The sequence below is a fragment of the Equus asinus genome, chromosome 16 (genome assembly GCF_041296235.1).
Source record: "Equus asinus isolate D_3611 breed Donkey chromosome 16, EquAss-T2T_v2, whole genome shotgun sequence".
In the NCBI taxonomy this organism is placed as follows: domain Eukaryota; kingdom Metazoa; phylum Chordata; class Mammalia; order Perissodactyla; family Equidae; genus Equus; species Equus asinus.
Genome location: NC_091805.1, coordinates 34,435,320 through 34,459,871, shown reverse-complemented (window position 1 = coordinate 34,459,871; position 24,552 = coordinate 34,435,320). Strand labels below are relative to the sequence as shown.

The 24,552-nt window shown below is 34.3% G+C and overlaps 1 protein-coding gene across 7 annotated transcripts in view; it reads right to left on the bottom strand.

Moving 5' to 3' along the window:
- AGL (amylo-alpha-1,6-glucosidase and 4-alpha-glucanotransferase) overlaps window positions 1–24,552 on the bottom strand; it is an 89,970-nt gene that overhangs the window by 12,919 nt on the left and 52,499 nt on the right. For all 7 annotated transcript variants that reach the window (XM_070486903.1, XM_070486905.1, XM_070486902.1 and 4 more), the window contains 14 exons: window positions 22,982–23,106; window positions 22,780–22,892; window positions 22,531–22,665; window positions 19,822–19,952; window positions 16,512–16,648; window positions 16,124–16,257; window positions 15,060–15,235; window positions 11,685–11,787; window positions 8,060–8,285; window positions 6,724–6,835; window positions 4,101–4,236; window positions 2,761–2,873; window positions 1,720–1,931; window positions 397–494 (listed from right to left, as the gene is read on the bottom strand). In XM_070486903.1, coding sequence (XP_070343004.1) covers window positions 397–494; window positions 1,720–1,931; window positions 2,761–2,873; window positions 4,101–4,236; window positions 6,724–6,835; window positions 8,060–8,285; window positions 11,685–11,787; window positions 15,060–15,235; window positions 16,124–16,257; window positions 16,512–16,648; window positions 19,822–19,952; window positions 22,531–22,665; window positions 22,780–22,892; window positions 22,982–23,106 — 1,951 coding nt within the window. The remainder of the gene's footprint in view (window positions 1–396; window positions 495–1,719; window positions 1,932–2,760; window positions 2,874–4,100; window positions 4,237–6,723; window positions 6,836–8,059; window positions 8,286–11,684; window positions 11,788–15,059; window positions 15,236–16,123; window positions 16,258–16,511; window positions 16,649–19,821; window positions 19,953–22,530; window positions 22,666–22,779; window positions 22,893–22,981; window positions 23,107–24,552) is intronic.

Genomic DNA, 24,552 nt, shown 5'->3' with positions numbered 1-24,552 from the left:
ATTCTTCGATGTGGGTCCTTCTAGTTGTGGCATGTGGGACGCCGCCTCAGCGTGGTCTGATGAGCAGTGTCATGTCCGCGCCCAGGATTCGAACCAACGAAACACTGGGCCACCTACAGCGGAGCGCGCGAACCTAACCGCTCGGCCACGGGGCCAGCCCCTGAACACAGATGTTTAATGAAGACACAGAACGTATTTTTAAAAACTCAGTTCAAATGCAATTTTAGCGATTTTATTGACAAGCAAAAACATTATGATTGATGCAACATAATATCAACATTCTTAGTACTTATACTCCAACTTACTCTGGACTCCAAGTTTTAATGCCAAGATTAAGTATAATTATATATTAAGTATGATATGAACAACATTCTTAATATTTATATTCTAACTTACTCTGGATCCAAAGTTTTCATGCCAAGGGGACCAAGCAATTTTTTTTCTGCAATCTCCAAAGCTTTCCATGCTTTTTCTGGGGTAAACAGCTCAGGGGCCTAATGAATGTCAAAAAGAAACACACAAACTTTTTAAGATCATAGAATAATTAGTTTCCAACCAAAGTGGAACATAAACTACTCATAAACGTGGAAAAGAATGAAAACTATTTAAAAATACAATATGGGTCAGAATTCAAGTGCAGATGCCTAACCAGATCTAATCCCATGAGGCTGACTTTCAAGCACTGTTCCTGGCCTTAGAAGTCAGGGAGGTTGTTAGAGGTGATTATTTCCTCATGTTATTTCGAGACAGTGTACCAGCTCCAAAAGGAAGCTGCCAAGCTAAATGAAGGCAGAACACACTTAACCCATCTAATTCATTCTTCAGAAGATTTACAATAGCTTCCTTTAAGTATATCCGGTAACCATTTTTTGCTTCTGAGGTCATAATAAAATACAGAAGGACTTGCACTTCAACAGCGTGAGTAAATTTACTTGTGATATGGAGAAGGAGAGAAAGCATTGGTGACTAAGGATCTGCATTAATTTTAATGGTTAAATGAAACCAAATGCACACTGAACCGAAGCTACCTTTACGTACCATTCTACTATAATTAACAGTACTATGTTTAGTACTCTTTTTGACAAAGTGGAGACAGCTAGGCAGGCATGGAGGGAGATATATCTCCTCTAGTCTACCACTATTTTATTTACTATTGCAGTTTATTTTTCCACCAAGTAGAGATAAAATAACGAGAGTCTAGACTTTTTGGCTAGATGGAACTAATTACAGCAATACAACAAAGAGCCCAGAAGGTGAGTTGAAGCTACCCACATTAGTTCACTGTCTGGATCTTTCCAACTAGTGTGCTGAGACACTGGTCATGGCAGAGGTGTGCTGAAATACAGATGCTCTCAGCTGGCAAGGCAGTTGGGTGGGGCCTGGGGCTGACTGAAGCAGCTGGATCCGGCACAAGCAACCTAATCCGTTTAGCCCAGTGTGCTGTACAAAGATCATCATTTTCTATGTGTGCTATGATGTCAAAGAGCTTGGGAAGCATTTCATTAGTCACATCCCTTATTTTCTATTTTCTGATACCAAATGTTATAGGTTAAGGGAGATATGCATAACGCTTTATTGATCAGAAAAGACTATAAAACTAGATAGTAAACCATATACTTTTTAGCAATTAAATGAATTTAAAAACAAAGGGGAATGAAGAACTAAATAAATCTTATCACAACATTTTTGAAATTTGAAAATAACAAACAAAACACTTACTACGACCATTGCTATGGTAAAATTAGGCCTGAGCTGGTAGTCACACCAAGGGCTTGATGCTCCATAACTATCTTTGTATATGCCACGTTTGTGAACCAGCTCAGGATGCTTTTCGTTAAAATCTGAAGGGTCTTCTGACACATGAAATAGCTTTTCAAAGTTGTCTTGTATTTTTCTGTTCCACTCATCATATGAGAATGTCACAAACTTTCCTGAAACATGACAAAAGACTCGTCAGCTTTAAGCATTTGAAGAAATCCATACATTTAGTTATAGCCAAAGAATAATATTTAGGCAATAAATTATCCAAATTTTGAAAGTGTCAGGGTCTTTTGAAGGGCACTAGCTTGAAATTTAAAATTATCTTTCACTATATTACCAAAAAAGGATTAGACTCTAGCAAATGATCCCTAATTTGTCTTTGTATCACTCGTATATGTTTGATAAAGTTACCTTTATTGAGCACTTGAAATGAGGCTAGTCTGAATTGAGATGTGCCAGAAGTATGAAAGATTTCTAAGACTTAGTACTCCCCAAGAAGAATGTAAAACAGTTCAGAAAAACTTCATATTGATTACATGTTGAAATAATATTTAGCATATATTGAGTCAATAAAATATATTCTTATAATTAATTTTACCTGTTTCTTACTTTTTAAAAATGTGGGTACTAGAAAATTTAAAATTATGTATATGGCTTAAGTTATATTTCTATTGGACAGCACAGTTCTCAAAAAAGAGATGTAAAGCTTTCATAATTGTTCACAAAAACACAGCTTACTCACAGTCATGCTGAGGAAAAAGAAAAGCACAAAAAGACAATAACTGCGATGCTTTTCATATCTCAGTTCAAAGTTGCTATAAAAATATGGTTAGTAACCAGGTTTGTTATACTTTTCATACTAGTAAATTAATGGTTTTTCTTTCTTCTTAAACTTAAGGGTTTTCTAATCTTAGATCATTGAGTCAAATGATGATAACGTAGGTTAAGAATAAAGAAAGAACATTCCAAGTTTCTTTGTAAATAAAATGAACAGCTTACCATGTCTTTTTACTCTGACTTCATGATAAGGGAAAATATTTTTTCGGGATAATTCCAGCAACCAACGAACGGCAGATTTACTCAGGCCCACAATTTCCACAGCAGACCCATCTCTAAAATTAAATTTTATTCTGTGAGTTGGAGTCATTTAAGCACTATTTAAAGGGTATTCAATAAACAATTTTGGAGAATTATATAACTAATGTATTACAAAAACAATTATCTAAAAAAAAGCCCTCGCTTTATAGGAATGTGTATTGCACATAAAAGAAATCTCTCCTTTTACCATTTTGCCATTGCTTACCTTCCTAATATATTTTTTAAAAATTCTATAAAGTAGAATGGGGATTATGGAGTAAAAGGAGATGGCAACTGGAAAAAGGTAGGAATAAGGAATCAGAGAATATTGAAATAGAATACCAAAGAAAAGACAGCAAACATGAGATATAGGAATGGAGAAAGCCAGGGAAGGTGAACACAAAAATTTAATTAAAAGCTAATTTTTAAGGAAAATGAAAGGGAAGTACAATATCTAATAATGTACCCAAATAAATAGATTTTAAAAAGAATTTGCAAAGGATGTAACAACAGCTAATACTAAATAATTTTTTTGACAATTCTGACTGAAGATAAAATTTAGAATAAGAAAATAGTTTCTCAGACTTGACACCATATTAAGCATTTGAAATTATAAAAAGTGATGGGATAAAAGATTAAAAAATTTTGGGGGAAAAGTTTCAGAAAGTGAAAGGATTTCATAAAGGACAGGATAACTGACTGTTTTCTATGTTTACAAAAGATGGGCATAATGAAATGTTTACAATGAAAGCACTTTAGGTTAAGAACATATCTTAACCACAGGGATAATCAGTCATAAAACTTTCCATTCAGGTGCTTGTAGAGAATCACCCCAGGAGAACTTACAGAAGAGAAAAGAGAGCTCTCCTTGATGATTACACCAAGAGGATTGTGTATGTGTATATTAGGGGAGAGGGCGGGGGAAATGGAAGAGGAAGTGGGAAGGAGGAAGGGAGATTTTGACTGATTTAATATGAAGACTTTATTGTTAATAATAAAAGGTTCCACAAGTATGTGGTTTAAAAAAGGGTATAAACAGGGGCCGGCCCTGTGGTGTAGTGGTTAAGTTTGGCATGCTCTGCTTTGGTGGCCTGGGTTTGCAGGTTCAGATCCCAGCATCGACCTACACCATTAGTCAGCCATGCTGTGGTGGTGACCCACATATAAAGTGGAGGAAGACTGGCATAGATGTTAACTCAGAGCTAATCTTCCTCAAAAAAAAAAAAGGTCCAGTTATATAAGCACCATAAAATAAACAAGACCTTGGAGTGGCCGGGATTCCTCTGTTTCTAGCTCTGTCACTTTCTCCCATTTTATCCATCCATGTACCGCAATTGAAGCGATTGCCTCCATAAACAAATCCCGTTTCTTCATCAATTCCTGCAGTTATATTAAAACCTATAAAAGCAAAATAAAACATTTATAAATTTAAAAGGAATATAAATAGGACAACTACTCTGGAGAGCAATTTGGTAATACCTTAAAGGCTGAAGATGTGCATATACTACCTCATAGTAATTTCATTTCTAAATAGATACTCTAGAGAAACCCTTACCTATGTGCACATGGAGACACATATGAAGATATTCATTTCAACGGTGCTTGTATTATCAAGGAAATAAATAACTGCTGAGTAGAGAATGGATAAACACTGTGGTTTATTCATACAATGGAAAACTCTATACCATTTAGAATTAATGAACTGGATTTACACCAATGAAAATGGATAAATTCCAAAAACAAAATGATTGAGTAAATAAGTTGCAAAAGGATATGCATGATAAGATACTTTTTCTGTAAAAGTTTAAAATATAGACAATACTAATATGTACAACCATGTATGTCTATATGGCTATGTCTAATGTCATAATATTTGTTTAAAACTTAAAAGCATATAAAGTAGTTATATATAGTGTATATATACACATTATACAATGGTATACAACATAATATACTGAATGTATACTATATAATATCCTGAATATATACTACATAGCCTATATCATATGTAATTTATATATACTCGAACACACATAAACACATAAAGTACAAAAACATACATGGAAACTGTAAACCCTGATTATAGGACAGTCATTAATTCTAAAGAGGGAGCAAAGAGACAGAAATGAAGCTTTAGATAAGTCTGTAATGGTTTCTTTCTTTCCAGAACAAAAGAGAAAGATCTGAAGAAAATGTGGCCAAATGTTAGTATCTAGTTTTAGTTCTAGGTTCAAAGGTATAATTTATATTATTTTCTATATATTGCAATGTTTCATAATTAAAATTAAAAACTAAAATAGTTCAGAGATGTCACAAAAATGTTCTTTAAATATAAAATCTATTTCTATTTAGTTACCTTGTGAAGGATAAAAAAAGTACCAGTGATTCTTACCAGCTCAATTAGGTATAAAATTGTTATCACTACAAACAATAAATTAACTAAAAGAGGTTTAATTATTATTTAAAATATAATTTAGAATATTATAATATAGTATATAACATAATAGGAATGTAGAAGGAATTTAGATTCCTGAGTCTACATCAAAATTTGCCACTGAGTCAGTCAGTTATTGGAAATATCTGGGATAGATCACTTAAAAAGCTTACTTTTTTATGTTAAAAACAATAGTATTTAAAAACAAGACCAGGGGAAAAAATCCATAATCCTATTACCCTAACAAAATTATTACATTTATATATTCCTTTCTGGTCTTTTTACGTAATAGTAATATTTTCATAAAAATATCACATCCAACTATTTTTCATGTATCAGATTAGACACCCATAGATTTTATGGTCCTTAATAGTTATAATTTGTAGAAATTACAAAATTTTTCATTCAAGTCAATATAAACATTTCCTGTTAGACATAATGGTTGTTTCATTCTTTTAGGTAATTATAAGCAATGTTAAGATCAATATCATTATGTAATACTATTTTTTTGTGTATTTTAGATTATTTCATGGGTTGGATTCCAAGAAGTGAAATATGTTCATGAAAAAAAATATGACTATTTTATGTCTCATAAAATATATTTGGATATATATATCCAAATTGATTTCCAAAAAGAATGAGTCAATTTACAATGCCATCAGTAGTATATGAATCCCTCTCAAAACTGACAACTGTTATCCTTGTTACCATTTGTTATGGGTTGAATTGTGTAAACCCTCAACTTCATAGTATTGAAGTCCTAACCCCTAATATCTCTGAATGTGACCTTATTTGGAGATAGGAATTTACAAAGTTAATCATGTTAAAATAAGGTCATTAGAAAGTAGGCCCGAATCCAACCTGACTGGTGTCCTTATAGGAAGAGGAAATTTGGACACAGACATTGCAGGGGAAGACGATGTGAAGTATATCTATTTTAACTCTGTACACAAATCAACCGTTTTACAAAAAGTATTTTCTAAAAGCCTAGGTTATAGAGACAGAGAGACAGACCATGGATGAAATCCTAGCTCTGTCACTTGGTAGCTGTGTGACTCTGAGCAAGCTACTCTGCTTCAGTCATCTTATCAATAAAAATGGGAGCAATATAACTCATTGATGCCCAATGGCCCTGGAAGCGTTAAGTGGGAATAACACAGATAAAGTAGTTAGCACAGTGGCTAGCACATAGTAAGCACTCAATTACCAGAAATTATTATTATATTATAAATGCAACCACCAAATTACCTTTCAAATTGCTGACAAAGATATAAATTTTATCTCTCTTCTACAAATTAATACCAAATCGGTAAGATCAGAAACTGTGTTAATCTTTTTCATGGTTATATTCTGAAGTTCTACACGTAAATAAAATATTTGTCAAATAAATCAACAATTACAAGGTTTAATTTCACCTCATCAGTAAATCTTTACTACGTGAAGCTATGTACCTTCATCCTTCATGTTTCGATCTATCTGTGGACCAGCATTCCTTTCTCGGAACTGTATGCCCTGCACATGTCTTTGCATAGCTTCCTGTATTACTTCAAACAATGGTTGATCCTGTTTGAGACATAATGAACGCTACCTTTGTTAGAAATTATATTTTTCTTATCTTCCCCCAAATCCCAAAACTTATGTTTTGTAAAAACATATATTTTCCTTTGGAGGGAGAAATGGGGATCAGGAGTGGGACCGGGGAAAGAAGCAGTTCCTATACACCAAATAATGCAGCTGATCTTTGGTATACGAATATTTAATATATTGTAGTTTTGACTATTCATGTTTGTGACATGAAATAATTTGTAATTTTGCTGACACATGAAAACAAATCTTGTGAGTAACTAAAATAGTTTCTAATAGAGTGAACTGTTCAGTTAATAAATGAATCTAGCTTATTATACAGAAATCTGAATTTTAATTTGGCATTACTGTTCCTATTCAGCCACATACATAGTAATACACAGTAATGGGGATAAATTCTATACTAAAGCGGTACTTTAGGTAAAAACTTTTTTTGACAAATGTTCTTTGAATAATTCATGATATAAACATCATGGGGACACAAATCTATGCTTGTCCTGAGGTAGTTTAGAAGTGTCCCACAGAAATACACCAAACAAACGATAACATAAAGGCAGATCAGAAGTGGCAAAAGCACAGTGTTACTATATATTATTGACTGGGAAGAAACCACTCAAAAACGTTATTTATTCTGCACTGGTCATAAGATAAACTCTGAACTCCCCGGACTGGTAGTCAAGGCTCTCCACAACGCAGTTCCCTCTCCCACAATCTCTTACTACCCTGCACGTGCCCTACACGAGAAGCCCAACTAGACCGAGCAGCATGTCCTAACTATGCTTCCACTCACCCTGCGTTTTATTATTTCTTTCATCTTTGATGTCTTCCCACAACTTTTCTCATCTCTGCTGAAATTCTACTCACTTTTTAAGGTTCAGTTAAGGTGAAATTAGCTGCTTTCTGAAGTCTTCCCTGAGACCCATCTACTAGATCATCTCTGTCCCTTTTATGAGACTACACAGCATTTCCCACACCTCTTTCTGCAGTGACCATGTTATATACACATCATCTCTTCACCGTGTTGCAAGCTCTTTAAGCAAGGAGCAAGGCTTATGTCTGCAGTCTCTCATGGTATGGCAAGGGCTAAGTATGTACCAATATTTGAAGAATTCTTAAGATTCGGATTCTAAATTACACGTAGTTTCATATTAGAAGCTAAGGCATTTGTCAGGAAAAAAAATTATTTTAAAAAATGATTTTTACCACTGTGCCAGCAGACAAAGGAACAGAATCATCTGTAGGATACATTCTGGAAACCGGGCACCTGAGGATGTCCAGGCCATTTGGAACAATTTTACAGTAATCCTGAATACACTGTAGCCACCACCACACAGCATCTCGGCAATTGTATCTGGCGTGAGTTCCTTCACCCAGGAGATTAGGAATGAGACCGTGTCTCAGGGTGCCAGCAAATGCTAAAATAATATTCCTAAAACAACAGAATTAGGTGGATCATTTGACATGAAAACAATCACTCAAACCAACTGAAGTCACTTTTTATGACTATTACTTTGGATGCATTTTCACTCCTGCCCTTATTTCTTTGTATTTTCATGTACAAAGTAGTCATAATATGATAGAACAAACACTGAATTAAAAGTCAGAAACCCTGATCCCAGCCCCGGCTTTTTCTCTAACAATCTGTATAACTTACCCTCTCTGGGATAGTTTTTTCATCTGTGGAGTTAGGGATTGGACTGGCTAATTTTTAAGGTCCCTCACAGTTTTAGATTCTACTTCTGAAATCCTTGCTATTTCAAAATCTAAATAACTAAGAATGTGAACTTCATTATTTTAAATAGTAGATACCAAGAGCAAAGCAAATATAGAAAAAAATAAACGGGTAAAAGCTTACCTTGAAAAACATGATTCATCAAAAAGTGGTAGAGGATACTTTATCTTTTAAATTGTTATTCTACTTTCATATACCAAATGACAACTTTTTAAGATGGCACGGCATTCTAGAGAGCGTGAAACTAAGAAATAAGACTGAGGTTTAAATCCTAGTGTTGCCATCTATATGACTTTGGAAAAGTCATTTAAAATGTCTAGGCCTCAGTGCTTTTTGGCTAAACCACTTAGAAATTTGATTGATTCTGTATCTCAGTTTAATGCCCATCTCTTAAATAATCGTGCAATAGGAAACTTTCTATCTTCTGCAGTACAAAAGTGTTAAGTGGACAGTGGCACTTCCAATCATAACCATCCAGAAGAATGTCATATACTTGGAAGTTGAATAAGAAGACCTCTGTGCACGAACGCCTCTACAGAGGGAGGAAATAGAAGTGTCTGTGGTAGAGAGAGCAATGTGTCCACCAAGAGGGCTTTCCTACATGTCCCAACCTCCGTACAGCGGTCAGGGCCAGATGACTGCATTCTAAGGCAAAAGAACGTGATGGAACTGACGTAGGTTAACTGCACGGAACAGGTGTATTTTCCCCAGACTCTTTCCCTCTCTGCCAGCTGACAGGAGAGGACTCAGAGGCCCTGGAAGATGGTAAATTCTCAAGATTGAAGGAGCCTGTATCCCTGAATTACTACGTGGAAAGCTGCCTCCTGAACACCTATATTAGATTAGAAGCAAGAAATAAATTTCATTTGTGAAAAGTGATTGAAATTTAAGAGTTTATAATTTACAGCAGCTCGCACAGCCCTAACAGATACATTATCTTCTGAGAATCATCTAGATCAGGAGTGGCAAACTTTTCTGTAAAGGGTCAGACAGTAAATATTTTAGGCTTTGTTGGCCATATATATGGTCTCAGTCATGTGTTCTTCTTCGTCTGTTTTTTTTTTTTTTTTTGTAAGGAAGATTGGCCCTTGAGCTAACATTCATTGTCAATCTTCCTCTTTTTGCTTGAGGAAGATTGTCCCTGAGCTAACATCTGTGCCAACCATCCTCTATTTCGTATGTGGGATGCTGCCACAGCATGGCTTGACAAGCAGTGTTTAGTTCCATGCTTGGGATCCAAACCTGCAAAATCCAGGCCGCCAAAGTGGAGTATGCGAACTTAACCACTATGCCACTGGGCCGGCCCCCTTCTTCTGTTTTAACGACTGTTTAAAAAGTTAGAAACCATTCTTTGCTCGCAGGTCATACAAAACAGGTGACAGGCCATAGTTTGCTGACCCTTGAACTAGACAGTCATGTAAAATTAAGAAGCAGAAATTTTTGGCACTACATAGAAGTGATAAGTGGGAGCCCAGATAACAATGAAAATAATAATAATGATTAAAAAACTAATATTTATGTAATGCTTAGCATGTAGCAGACACTGTTCTGGACAATTGAACTACATTAGCTCATTTAATCTTCACGAAAACCCTGTCAGATAAGTACTATAAGCATTTTACAGAAAGTGCAAAGAGGATAGATAACTTGTCAGTGGGTAGTTTGGAACCAGGATTAGAACCTGGCAGTCTGGCTCAAACCCACGTTCTTAACCACTACACTACGCTGAATGCTGATGTTCCATTTCCTGCTTCTTAGTCACAGTCATTCTGGGGCATTTGGGGAAGAAGCAAACAGCCTCCCAAATTTCTACAGCCCCAAAATGGTATCTTAAGTCAATAAGAAAAGGTCTTATGAGGTTAGCAAGGAAAAATATAATGCATTTCAGATGCCCACTTAAAAATTTTCAATTTTAAAAGGACCAAAAATAAAACTTTTGTCATTTGAAAAGGCCAACTTCAGTTATTTTTCTGATGACATCAAAACGAGGTATCATATACATGCTGTTTTTGCTAAAAAAAACTCATAGAGCAGTGCTGTCAAACTTTAGCCTTAGGCTGCTGAAAATCTCCTGGAGCCCCTGCGAAAACACAGATTTCCACCTGCCAACTCTGCCCTCTCCACCCCCAGCTTTGGATTCAGGAGGTCCAGCCTAGGGACCAAGAATTCGCATTTCTAACAAGCTCTCAGATGATGGTGACACTGCTGATTTGTGGAACACACTTTGAGTGGCACTGCTGTGGAGCTTTTCTGTTCTACCTCTGATAAATTCATTCATATTATTGTGACATAAGAAAACACCATTTAGGGGGCCAGCTCTGTGGCCGAGTGTTTAAGTTCGCACACTCCGCTTCGGTGGCTCAGGGTTTCGCTGGTTCGGATCCGGGAAGCAGACATGACACTGCTCATCAGGCCATGCTGAGGTGGGGTCCCACATAGTACAATCAGAGGCACTCACAACTAGAATATACAACCATGTACTGAGGGATTTTGGGGAGAAGAAGAAAAAGAAAAAAAGAAGAAGATTGGCAACATATGTTAGCTCAGGTGCCAATCTTTCAAAAAAAAAAAAAGAAAACACCATTTTAAGTCTAGAAAACATAAAACTGGAGGTTACATGGCCTGACAACAAATAGAGGAAAACCTGTTATTATAATTCTTCCTACAGTACTCAGTCAGAGAGCCAGCAATGTTTTCATTATAAACGGACAAAAATGATAGACTTTCAAATTTTACCTAAAAGTTTATCTGAGTTCTCATATGTTACTTAATTCAGGCATAGAAATTTTACTCTTTAGTGAGTGATGTTAGTAACACAGTTACACAGCTTTTACTTTTACTGACATAAATGAGCAAATGCTGAAGATATCCTGACCTGTAACATGAGAGACTAGAATTTAGTAACTGCAAAGATTTTCACTCCTTTGAAATTCTATGATCCTATTAAATGAACATGCAAAAAATAAAATAAAAAAACACTTAAGGAAAACATGCCTCCCAAATGTTGAGAATAGATGGATTTGAAGGAAACTTTGAAGAGCACGTGAAGAACACGCAGGCATAAACTTGCACTGCAATGTTTTAGAGATCTCCTACCTGGCCTCCAAATAGCGTCCCGTAACCAGCAGCAGACCTCTGAGCGCAATGAAGGTATCCCTTCCCCAGCAGCGGAAAATGCCAGCAGAAAAATGAGGTAAGCCTAACAGGAAGCACAACAAAGTAATGTGTTAATCTTAATAACATACGCCAGCCTTTGGACACTATTACTATGGATCAGTTGGTCTAAACCTGGGGGACCACAGGCCTGAGCTAGAGGGAGTCTGCAAATCCTCTAAAATTATCGGCAAAATGCTCGTCTATACTCATGACTACTTTTGTGCAATGAAATTCCAGATTCTTATCAGATCCTTCCACGAATCTGTGACTCAAGAGAGATTAAGAACCAGGGCTGGAGGGGCTGGCCCCGTGGCCGAGTGGTTAAGTTCGCGCGCTCCGCTGCAGGCGGCCCAGTGTTTCGTTGGTTCGAATCCTGGGCGCGGACATGGCACTGCTCATCAAACCACGCTGAGGCAGTGTCCCACATGCCACAACTAGAAGGACCCACAATGAGGAATATATACAACTATGTACCGGGGGACTTGGGGAGAAAAAGGAAAGAATAAAATCTTAAAAAAAAAAAAAAAAAGAACCAGGGCTGGAGAGGGGTGTCTATCTGAATCGACTCGAATGTGTGAATCTTTTAACACAGACAATAAAACTAAAGATTAAAATCAGAGATCAAATAGTTAACACATAAACACTTAATATAATGTTAATGATATATTTGAAAAGATCCTACCTGCAATTTATAGGCAACAAATTAATCTAAATGAAATTATTACCTTAATATGCAATTAAATATTAATCTATTACTCGAGTTAAACTTTATTACTAAATTTCCCATTAATTCAAAACAACTTAAAAGTGTTACACTTTGTTATCCAGAAACAGTTTTTACAGATGAAAACAAGGATTTCAGCTGCCAAATAACTTGAACATTCTAGGTACTTGTAGCCTTTATGCATGAGATAAAATAGGACGGCTGATGGATAAAATCTAAAATTTTACTTTTAGATTGAGTTTCGTTTCTTGTCAAATGTGTAAAGAAATACAATTGTTATCTGTATTTGTAATAAAAACAAAAAAGTAGTAGGAAAGTAAAACAAAGGCAAATGGCATTTCACTCAAAAAAAGAACTATGCTAAAGCATAAATATAACAAATATTTCAGGAAGGGAAACTTGAGGACACAAATAAAATGTACACAGCATTCATTCATAACTAACTTCCAAGCACTTAACACTATCTGACACTATCTTGTTTGTTTGTTTCCTGGTTTGTTGAATGAATGATTGTCCTTTCCAGTAGAAAATCAGATCCACGATAACAGAAACCTCATCTTCCTTGTTTACCAAAGTATATCTATCATTGAAAATTGTAACTGGTACATTATAAAAATTTACTGAATGAATAAAATAAGAGACTAATTATAAAAGGTAAATCTAGAGGTGAAAGAATTTGACTAAGATAAAAGAAAAGTTTGGTAATTTCTAAGTGTACTTCACAATTGAAGTTTCTGCTTACTGGGTCTTCACCTTCCTGGAGATCAGAAATTATTTTCTTCTGTTAAGAAAGATCAGAACTAAAGGTAACATTAGACATTTCTCTTTATATTGCCTCCAAAATAATGGTACAAAATTTCCATAAATGGTTTGTGTATTATTTATACATGGTTGATATATATGGCTTATATATGGTTGATGATGATAATTTTGATGATGACGATGATGATGACAAGAGCTAACATATATATAGCACTCTGTGCCACACAGACTTCCTGGTACTTTAATTCATTTAACACCCTGTATGAAATATAAGTATAGATAGATTCAAAGGTGAGTTTAAGTTGGTATGTCTTAAAACACAGGTAGTATGTCTTTGTTAAATGGTCAAAACCATAAAATCTCTAGCACTCATATGTGGAAATGTTTGTATAACTTTTTGACCTCTAAGACTATATGACTTATAGATTACATATCTTCTGAGTGATTCCTACTTTATCATTATTATAAAAGTCTACAATTATAATTCTTTTTCACTACTGTCACCAAAGGAAGGTATACTTGGCCTTGGTATTATTCATTTTAAAATGAACCCGAAAAACATATCTACAAGTCTGAGTATATTTTGTTAGTATGGAGTATATAAAACAATCCCTTGGGATGCTAGATGTAAGTATCAGAACTTCTATTTATATTTATCAACTTACCTTTTTAGTTTCTATTTTTGTTTTATCGTGTACCTGATATATATCAGGGATCATAACTTACATAAGCATATCATTTATGATATCAGTATATTTATTTTGGGAGTGCTTAACAACAGCAGTGCATGATCAAACATGTTAAGATCACTATCTTATGTACAAGGCTTTTAAACAGTAGGCTTTAAAACCAAATTCTGCATATCAAATTTTTTTTGCCATGATGGCCCAGTTCAGTTTTATAAGCATCTGCATGAATTCACAGGGGAAAGATAAGGACCAGAAGGAAATCAAATAGATCAAATCAAATTAAATCAAATAAAAAAATTTGAGTGAAAATCTAAAACACAATTACATAATTAAGACATTCAGAGGGTTCACATGATCACTCTAAATAAAAAGTTAATTTCTTTTTTAGTTGTTGGGTCTCACCAAGTCATTTTTCTTGATCTAAGCAGAGGCAAATTTAAGGGTAAAAAGAGGAAATCATATTTACAATACTATTACTTTCATCTTACAATTTGGTATTTTTCAGTTTAGTTTGGAAAGTTCTGTACTTCAGTGGCCTCAAATGTTAAGTACTTTCTAGAAATAGCTTGAAATATATTAAAGAGTTAACAAAAGGCTGTCCTTTGCCTATTTTGCTTACTTAGATGTTACTTGTTTCAGGCTTTATTACTACTTCCAGGAAAGGATGCCAACAAATATAGCTGAAAACATTTGACTGCAATTAGACAATAAAAAATCACTTAACGTTTGTTTCCTTTTTGTAACTTGTAGAGGACCTATACATAATCTCTTGGCAATAACAAGGTTGGGTTAAGTTTTAAAAATTGGGAAAGAAGTATAACATAATTGAAAAAGGGTAGTAAAACAAATCTGGTAAGAAAATACAAACTGTCAATAGCGGGAAAAAAATAAAAACATGCTGAAGAAAAAAATTAACCAGCCACAATAAAAAATGCACATAAATGCCTGTTGCACAGTCATAATTAAATAGTAAGCATGGTTACTCTTTTTACAAGTGAATATCTATGAAATTTTACTAAGCAGTAACATAAAATCTTGAATAACATCATGAGATTTTTTTTTAAGTAATTGTTTCCCCATAACTTTTCCCCTTGGAATAATATTGATTTACACATCTTAACCTTGTATGTAATTTCTTACCTGCAGCTAGAGACCCACAACACTGCTCCTTTTCTTTTGTGATCTCATTTACTCTATATGGTAGATCCGTAAGGGAAGGTGAAAGAAGTGGCAGAGAAGGGAATTTTCCTACTCCACACATTTGGACTGAACCCAGAGAAAGGTGTTTCACAAAGGTAGAACCATTCTGAACAAAGCTGGAACAAAGGGATGGAGCTTAAAATATTATTTGTACAAATGCAAAAATTTTTATTTATTTTTAAAAAATGTTATTGTGGTAAGAACACTTGAGATCTACCCTCTTAGATTTTTAAGTGTATAATACAATATTGTTATTTTATTTATAGGCACAATGCTGTACAGCATATATGTAAAACTTATTCATGTTGCATAACTGAAATTTTATACCCATTGATTCAAAAGTTTTTAGCAGTATTATTTTACTTGGTTCCTTTCCTTCAAATAATCTTTCTACACAAATGTGTAACAATGGTAATATCACGTGAAAGAAATTTTCAGTTTGGTTAGATTTCAGAACTGCTTTCATTTCACCCAATATTCTAGCTAGCTTTAAGTCTAAGTCCTGTTGTGAAACAAATGGTAGGACTGAAGGTTAGTTCTTTCTGAAATTATCCTCAAATCGATTTGGTGACTCTTCACTAGCACATCATGATCTGTGTTTTCATTTCAGGGAAATTCATCATTAAAGGCAAATTTCATTCATAATAATAGCAGAATATTTTTTCTTTTAATTAATGCACAATTAGAAAAAGAACTGTGTATGTATATTCTAAAAATTGTACCCATTACTTAAGTCAATGAACAAATAGAAACAACATAAAACAACTAAATTTTCCCATAAACATATTTCTATAGCTTTATAGAACAGATTTTAATACCTGAGTTTATTTTTGTATGCTCCAGATTAAAGGATGCTAATAAATTTACTATCCACTTACACAAATTTTCAGTTCTATGAGTCTTTGACAGTTCCTCAATAAAATGCTTTTAAGAGTATGCATAAACTGACTCTGATATGGTTTCTACAAAGACATGCCTATTTACTCAAGCTTTGTTGGGCATACCTTGACATCTGCTTCCATGCTATATCCAGGAGAGTGGTGTATGCACCAATTAATATAGCATCAAAGTAACATGGAATAAGATAACGGGGGATCTGCTTCAGGTAGAGGAACATAGCCTGCAACCATTTACCAACCTGTTGTAAAAAATAATTTAAAAAGTTAATTTGGTTTGTTTACAGGCAAGGTGTATTTTAAGAGGTAAATCCAAACATGCAACCCTACTATCTAGTAATCTATCAACTGTGTTTCCATTTATTAGAAATGAAGGATGATAAAGAATGCAGGACAATGTTTCAGGTTAGAAAACAATATAAATATTTTATATAGCATAGTAATATAGTTCTTACTGTGCCCTTGTTTTTTTGGACTAGAATATAGCTTTACTCACTTCAGCAATAGTTCCTGATCGTGAAATAAGCCGGTTACTGACATAGTCAATCATCCAATCTCCAGATCTCAAATTGTCACAAAAGGGATGCCCCAAGTCATTCCTTGGTCTTATTTCTGCCAATATGGACATTAATCCTGAAAATTCAGAGAAATATCATGCTATATTATTGGCAGAGGTAATACATTCCCATAGCCTGGGCTGCTGCTAGTCTCTCATGATTTGGAGTGAACACATATTGAGGTAGACACAAGGGCTGCGTAGTCCACTTTCCAGGGCTGGAGATAACAGTGGAAACACTGGCTTGAACCAAGCTACACAGGCACACTGAAGGGGGCTACTGTCACAGGGGCTTAATTCCAAGGTTCCTATCTTCTGAGACTGGTCTTGTTCTTTTCGATTTTAATGTTATAATATCTAAAGGCAACTGCATGGTTTCCCTGCCTAAGGCATCTGGGGGAAGAAAATTGATAAGTTTGTGTCTTTTCATATTGAAAAGTTGTAGATTCATTAATGTTTAGGCAAGATTTAAGAAAATCATAGAACCATTTTCAGAGAGAGCAAGAGCATCTATGGTGTTAAGAATAAAGCCAGCTTTGGAAAGAATCTTTGAAATATAACAGGAGGTACTTGGAATTAAAGTATCAAAGTGAGGTATGCAGGAATATTCTCAAGTAATACTCAAATAGAAGCATTAGATTCCTATGCATATATAGCAGATTCTGTTATTTCAATGACAGAACAATAGTACTTCTTTCATTACTCAATAAAGTAATAATTTCCATCTTAAAAAAATTATATTGGCTTCACTGTCTTCACTTAGCTTAATGACGGGGATATGTTCTGAGAAATGTGGCATTAGGCGATTTCATCAATATGCAAACATCGAGTGCACTTACACAAACCTGATGATAGCCTACTACACATCTAGGCTGTACGGTACTAATCTTACAGGACCACTATCATACATGTGGTCCATTGTTGACTGAAACATCATTATGTGGCGCATGACTGTATTTAGTTAGTTAGAATTTAATTAATTTTGTTATATATATAGCATGTCGAGAAATTAAAAAATAAATACATAAATTTAAGATATAGTTCTCTTCCTCAAGGGGCTTACAAATCTTCTTTGGGAAACAAAGCTTAAAACATAAAAAAATTAGAAAACAAGACAGTATAACGCCACATAAAATAACGTTCTACAGATGCTCTAGCACTTTCAGGAAAGGTAAATATTGCAAAGTAAATAATCAGATCCACTTGTTGAAAACTGGAATGACACGATGGAGCTGTGTTTTAAGAAAACAGATCTGATGATGACTCAGTGGGATAGAATGATTTGTGGAAGAGGTAACAAGAGGTTGGAAAACTAGTTAGTTGTTTTTTTTTTTCTGCTTTTTCTCTCCAAATCCCCCCAGTACATAGATGTATATTTTAGTTGTGGGTCCTTCTAGTTGTGGCATGTGGGACGCCACCTCAGCGTGGCCTGATGAGTGGTACCATGTCCATGCCCAGGATCCAAACCAGTGAATCCCTGGGCTGCCGAAGTGTAGCGCATGAACTTAACCACTTGGCCATAAGGCCGGCCCCCTAGTTAGTTGGCTTTGTAGACAAGACTTAGTCCTAGAATAGAGTGATAACTGTGGAAATAGAAAGGATATGGTATGCCAAAGTACAGACAAAAAAATCTACATCATAATTTCTGATGGAATATTGAGAATGAAAGGAGCAGATCCAAAAATGGATTCCTGGATTCCAACATGACTGAATATGTAGTATTGTAAGACACAGGGAAGTAGGAAGGGGAATTTTGTTTAGGGGAGAGAAAGGCCAATGAAGTGGTTAAGTTCGATTTAATCTTAGGGTGCTGTTAATAGCCTGCCGGAAATATTAAACTGTTAGAGAGAAAAGAGATTAGTATACAGTAAAAAATAAATCAGGGAAGGGTAATTATATTTAGACAGGATGAGTAAAATCATTTTATGAGAAAGTAAAGACAATTAGTAAAGAATTAGACTCAATTTTAAGAAAGACAAAGGCCAGAAAAGAAGTTCACAGAAGTGTGGTCTTCTCAGTCAAGCAGAAGTTCAATGGCTCACAGTGAAAATGGAGTAGAGATCTGCTTAAGACTAGTAGCATAAATATTTCTTTATTACAGCAAAAACACTTTATGTTGAAAAGGAGAATGTTTTAGAAAAAAATAAAATGTCACTAGTACAAAATGTCACAAAAAAAGTTACTAATAGCTTCTTATGTGCTTGGAAGGTATAAAAGCTAAGAAATAAGAACCTCAAAAAGGGCAAACATTCTTTCTTGAGGTACAATCTACTTAACGGAGTTTTAAAGCTAACAGTTACCAAGTAATTACTACGAATTAAGCGTTGTGTAAATGCTTTAGGTGTCTTAACTCATTTAAATCTAACAGTAAGTTCTTGTGCTAGGTACTATTACTATCTCCATTTACAGATGAGGAAACTGGGCAATGGAGAGTTTAACTACTCCAAAGTTATACAGCTAGTCAGTATAACCTGGGGAGTCTGATTCTAAAGCCTAACTCTTACCACAATAACAAAGATTCACAAAATACATTACACTAATTACTAAAATAAGGCAACATATTTTAAGGGTCAAGTAAGAGGTATAGTAGATAAATAGAGTGCATGTCCAGAGTACAAAGAAATTGCTGTGAAAACCAATAGTTAAGGAAGTCTTTGTGGAAGATGTAAGAATTGAATTGGCCCTTAAAGATGAGTTAGATGGACAAAGAAATAACAGGGAGTTGAAAAGGAGGCATGCTAAGTGGGAAACTACATGGACCAGGAATACAGATGATAAACCAAATTTCCTGAATAAAAATCTAAGAAAATATTACAAACAAGATGGATTAAATTGATAGTTAAATATTTAGTTCCTGTATCCCATCTTACAACTACTCTAACTACATAATATTTTACTATAAGTTCTCCTTGTAGGATTAAACAAATATGCAGCAAAAAATATTTCCATTTAGATGAAAGTACTATATTTACACCAAGTCTTATTTGGGGCCCAAATAAATTATCTCATTTAATCCTCAGAAAAGCCTATGAATTAGGCAATAGTATTCACATTTTATAGAGGTAGAAATTGGGACACAGAGAGGTTCAGTTACTTGCCAGAGATCAATCAACGAGTAAGTGGCAGAGCCATAATTTGAATCCCAGAAGTCGAACTCTGAGTAGTAATCTTATTTCTGTAAGGAAGACATCATCTAACCCCATGCAACCCCTGCCCCGCAAAAGCTTAACTATCCCTTATACTTGCTTACCTTGAAGACCTGCATATTTAAGAGACGACCAGTTTGGTATGTTATAACACCCTCCACCATCTTCTTGTTCTTCTGATTCACATCGATAAAGGACCTGATTTAGCTCAGCCAAAGTTAATTTAGAGGCAATACTAAGAATTAGAAAATAAAGAGAACTGGTTAAATATATTGAAATTTCACTTGCACTCCATAAAAATAAAAAAGAAAATCTGAAGGATAATCATAAAATGTCTCAGTAATGTACATTTTAGGAACTCAGCATTATAACATACATCAGAAACAATATATATTATAAATAATAATTTAAGGATAAAACATGTTAAAAATTCAATTAGAAGTAACATTTCTTTCAAGCCAAGGAAACAATCAAGTGCCAAATTTTGTTAATTAGAAGTATGCTGGAAAAATCTTTTGGTGCTATATTCTTTATCTTATAAATTTGTGTTTTCAATCTTTCTAGTTCAGACTTAGTTTTCTTCCTCCTTTATATTCTCCTTTGTGGGACATCAAGAACTTTTTCTGCTAATTATCTTAAACTCAAAATACTTATCAAAGGACCAGTAAAGGGATAATCAAAAGTCACAGTTAACCACTTTAGAAATTACGTAGTACTCTGCTTTTGTATTTCTCTCCTTTTCCCTTCTCTCCTCTCCTAAAGTTGCATTGCCCTTCAGCTTGGTTATTCAAGGGGCCAGAATCGTCTTTGATAAAGATGCTTCTTGCTAATGGTCAGAAGGAAGTCTCTAACTATCATGGCTTTGACTTTCCTTTGTTCAGTTAGCAGTCAGACTGTATAATCGACCACGCCTGAATACAACTGAAACCCTACTTCCTCGCACTTCCAGCTGCTCAGGTAATTTCATTTTACATAACTGAATACATTTCCTCTTGAATACTATGTGAACACATATCCTTTTGAATGTACTTCCTTCTTTTTCTTTTAGTTCTGTCTCAACTTAGAAAATCGCTGTCAGCTGTTTCGTTCCCTCCGTCTCTGCTAGCCTCCGCCCTCTCTGCTGGGGCTGACCCTACCTCTGCAGTATGTGAGTCAAGTCTGAGTCAAATCTATTAGCAGCCTCAGTACCAACTCCATTCGAGGGCAATATTCTTCAGCATGTAGCCTGTGAACTTCTTGCATAGGAATTACCTGGAGAGCTTATTAAAACGGATTTCTTGGCCTTGCCCCAAAATAACGTGAATAGGTCTGAGGAGGAGTGTGCATTTTATAAGCCTTCCGTAGAAACACAAAACTGCTTTGTCACAGATTTTTTAGACTGCAACTACTTTACTAAGTGTAGTTTGAATTAAGAGTTAATATCCTTAATGATAAAGTGCCAATAAAACAACAAAACTGAACACAACAGAAAAATGAGCTAATATGTAAAATACTTCACTGAATAAATACAAATGCTGATCAAAAAAATTAGCTTAATTTTTAAAATAAATTAAAATGGGATGTAATTTTAAAGTATTTTCTATTTACCAACTTGATTGGTAATAGTTAACACTTATTGATCACTTACTACGTGTCAAACACTGTTCTATGTGTTTTACATAAGTATTTCTCATAACTCTGTAAGAGAGGCACTATAATTATATTAGGTAACTTGCCCAAGGTCTTACTTAGGGCTAATACAGTCTGAAATTGGATTCAAACCCAGTTAGTCAGGTAGCATAATCTGATTATATTCTATGCTCTTAAACATCATATTAAATAATACATACTCAGTATTGGTAGGGATATGGGATAATGGACTCTTACATAGAACCGAAAATATTAATTAATATAATCTTTCTGGAGGAGATTTCGTAGTATTAAAAGCCTGAAACATATGAATATAGTCTAACCGAGAAATTCCATTTCTGGAAATTTATCCTAGCCCTCATGACAGCAAACATAGATTGGGCACTTCTTATGTGCTGTCATTGTGTTAAGCGCTTTATATGCATTATCCTATTTAATCCTTACAAAATCTAAGACATAGGCATTATTATAAGCCCCACTTTCCAGATGAGGAAACTGAAATGAAGAAAGTCTCAATAACTTGTCCAAGATCATACTAACAGTGGTGAAGCTGGAGTTAAACCAGCCCTACACTTCAAAACCTACACTCTTTGGTACTATGTGGTATGACCTAGTAAGGGAATGATTAGTAAGGGAATAACTAAGGATGGTATGACCTAGTAAGGGAATGATTAGTAAGGGAATAACTAAGGATTTATGCAAAGATGAATGTAGAAAGACATACCTAATGGGGAATAATTGGAAGCAATCTTGACATCCAAAAAATGGAGACTGATTAAATAAATTATAGTATAGCGACATATTAGAATAATACTTTGGCATTAAAAAAAATGATGTGGTAAGGAGTATGATGCATACAACTTAGTCTCAAATAGTCCAGAAAAATTTGTGTGTATGTATAGATAGAGAACTATGTATATGTGTGAGTGTGTACGTCTGCATGTACATATCTATAACTATATATAAAGAGTGCATGAGTGTGAGACAGCGTGCATGCAAGCACACATACAAATGATAAAGTAATAGGGCAAAATGTTAACAATAGCTGATGCTGACACTGCTGGTCCTGGGACTACCCTTTGAGTAGCAAGAATATGGAAGACCCTTAAAACTGATTACATCAGGCTTGTGGTAATTTATCAGTTATTAAAGTGGCAAACCTCCATAAAATAAGGCATACTTACGAAGCAAAAGGAATTTTCAATATAGGATCTGCGTTGTCAACAGCAAGGCTCCCAGATTTAAAGTGAGGACTGAATTGTGTCAGATGATTTCGAAGAATTCCAACAGCAACTTGTGCATGTGGATCAAGACTAACTCTGAAAACATTAATTAAAAAATGGTTAATTTTTAGGAGTAATTTATTCAAAATTAACGCTATATATAAACTATTTTATATATAAGCAAAGTGAACAGTTTGAACTCTAACATACCTGAATATAATAACACTTCCTGGAGTCAAGTTTTCAAACTCTATTTCTTGAACAAATTCATTGGGTCCTTTTGTGACAATTCCAGCATGTTTAACAATTTTACTTTCATTAAGCTTAAAAACAATTACAGAAAACCATTCAACAAATAATTCTAATGTCCTTAAAATGTTAAACACAGTAGTAAAACGAGAGTCCCAAATACCTGAATATGTTCTCTAATTTCTACTGTGATATTTGGCATTCCATTGATTGAGTTTTCATCCTTCTTATAAGGTATTGTATGTCTCTCAATAGTTCTAGCTTCAAGAACTACTTCTTCAATTTTGCCTAGAAATACAAAAAAATTTTTAACAAAATTTCATATTAAACCACCTGGAATTAGGAATTGCTAAAAGCATTTTAAATCATCTAATTTAAAGTTGAACATGAACTATCAGTTAATTAAAAAAAATACAAAACAATCTGAAAGTAGATGATTCTACCCAAGATGCACTTTTCACACAATTCTTTTTTTTTAATAAAAAATCACAACTTAATTAACAAACCTTTATTTGAAAAGAGATCTTATCAAATAATAATCACTTAGCTCTGGGGAACAATATACAACCTGCTTAATTTTGAGCAGAGAGAAAGTAAATCACTTGAAAGGCTTACATTTTTAAAAAATGGAATATTTCAGAAATACAAAAAGTAGGAAAAAACTTAAAACACCCAGATCCTACTACTTAGCTTGAGAAAACATGGCAAATCCAACTGAACCCCGTGTACCCTTTCTTCCCCTTCAGAGGTAATCACTACCTGCAGTTTGGTGTTCATTGATCTTGTGCATTTTTACTAAATATGAATGTTTCCCTGAACAACTTGTATTATTTTCCATATTTTCCAAGTTTTATTAAAGTAGATTCAAGTTATATATATAAATATCTATGTATACATTTCAGTAACTTGTTTTTCATTGGACAACACTGTGTTTTTTAGATTTGTTCACATTGCTACATTAGCTTTAGCTCATTTATTTCAAATGCCACATAGTACTCCACTGTGTGAATACACCAAAATGCATTCATTCTATTAACATTATCACTAATTTTTCTCTGTTATAAATCATGTTACAATAAATATTCTTGTGCATGTCGCTAATGGAAATGCATGAGGATTTTTCAGATATATTCCTGGGAGTGGAACTGCTGGGTCAAAGAATATATTAAACTTCAACTTTTATTATTTAAATAATTTAAGCTTTAAGCCATTAATCTGATAATACAGGACTTTTTGATCTAGAAATTCTACTTCTGGAAATATACACTAAGGAAATTGTTCAGAAGAAAAAAAATTATTCCTAGCGTATATTCAAATCTTAAAAAGAACACTACTAAACATTCTAAAGAATATTAAAAATGGAATACTAACATAAAATATGAAACATTGAAGATAATGAAAATCACAATTTTGTTGACTCACAAAATGGAAATGTTTTAAGAATGATCAGTGATCAAAACAAAACCTGAGATAATACTGTGCAAACTGACTGCAGCCACACAAAACTATACATGTACATTAGCAACAATCAAATAAGATCACTGAATATAAATTTGTGAACAGTTAAAAAAACTAACGAACATTTAACCCTAAAGCTATTCATGTTGATAATTTTTAAAAAGTAGAGTTACGCATATTTAGCAACTAGCAACCAAAATAGAATATGATGATTTTTATGGGACTCTTCATTTACTCAATTAATCAAAGACTTGGACAGCTGCTATATACACAGGA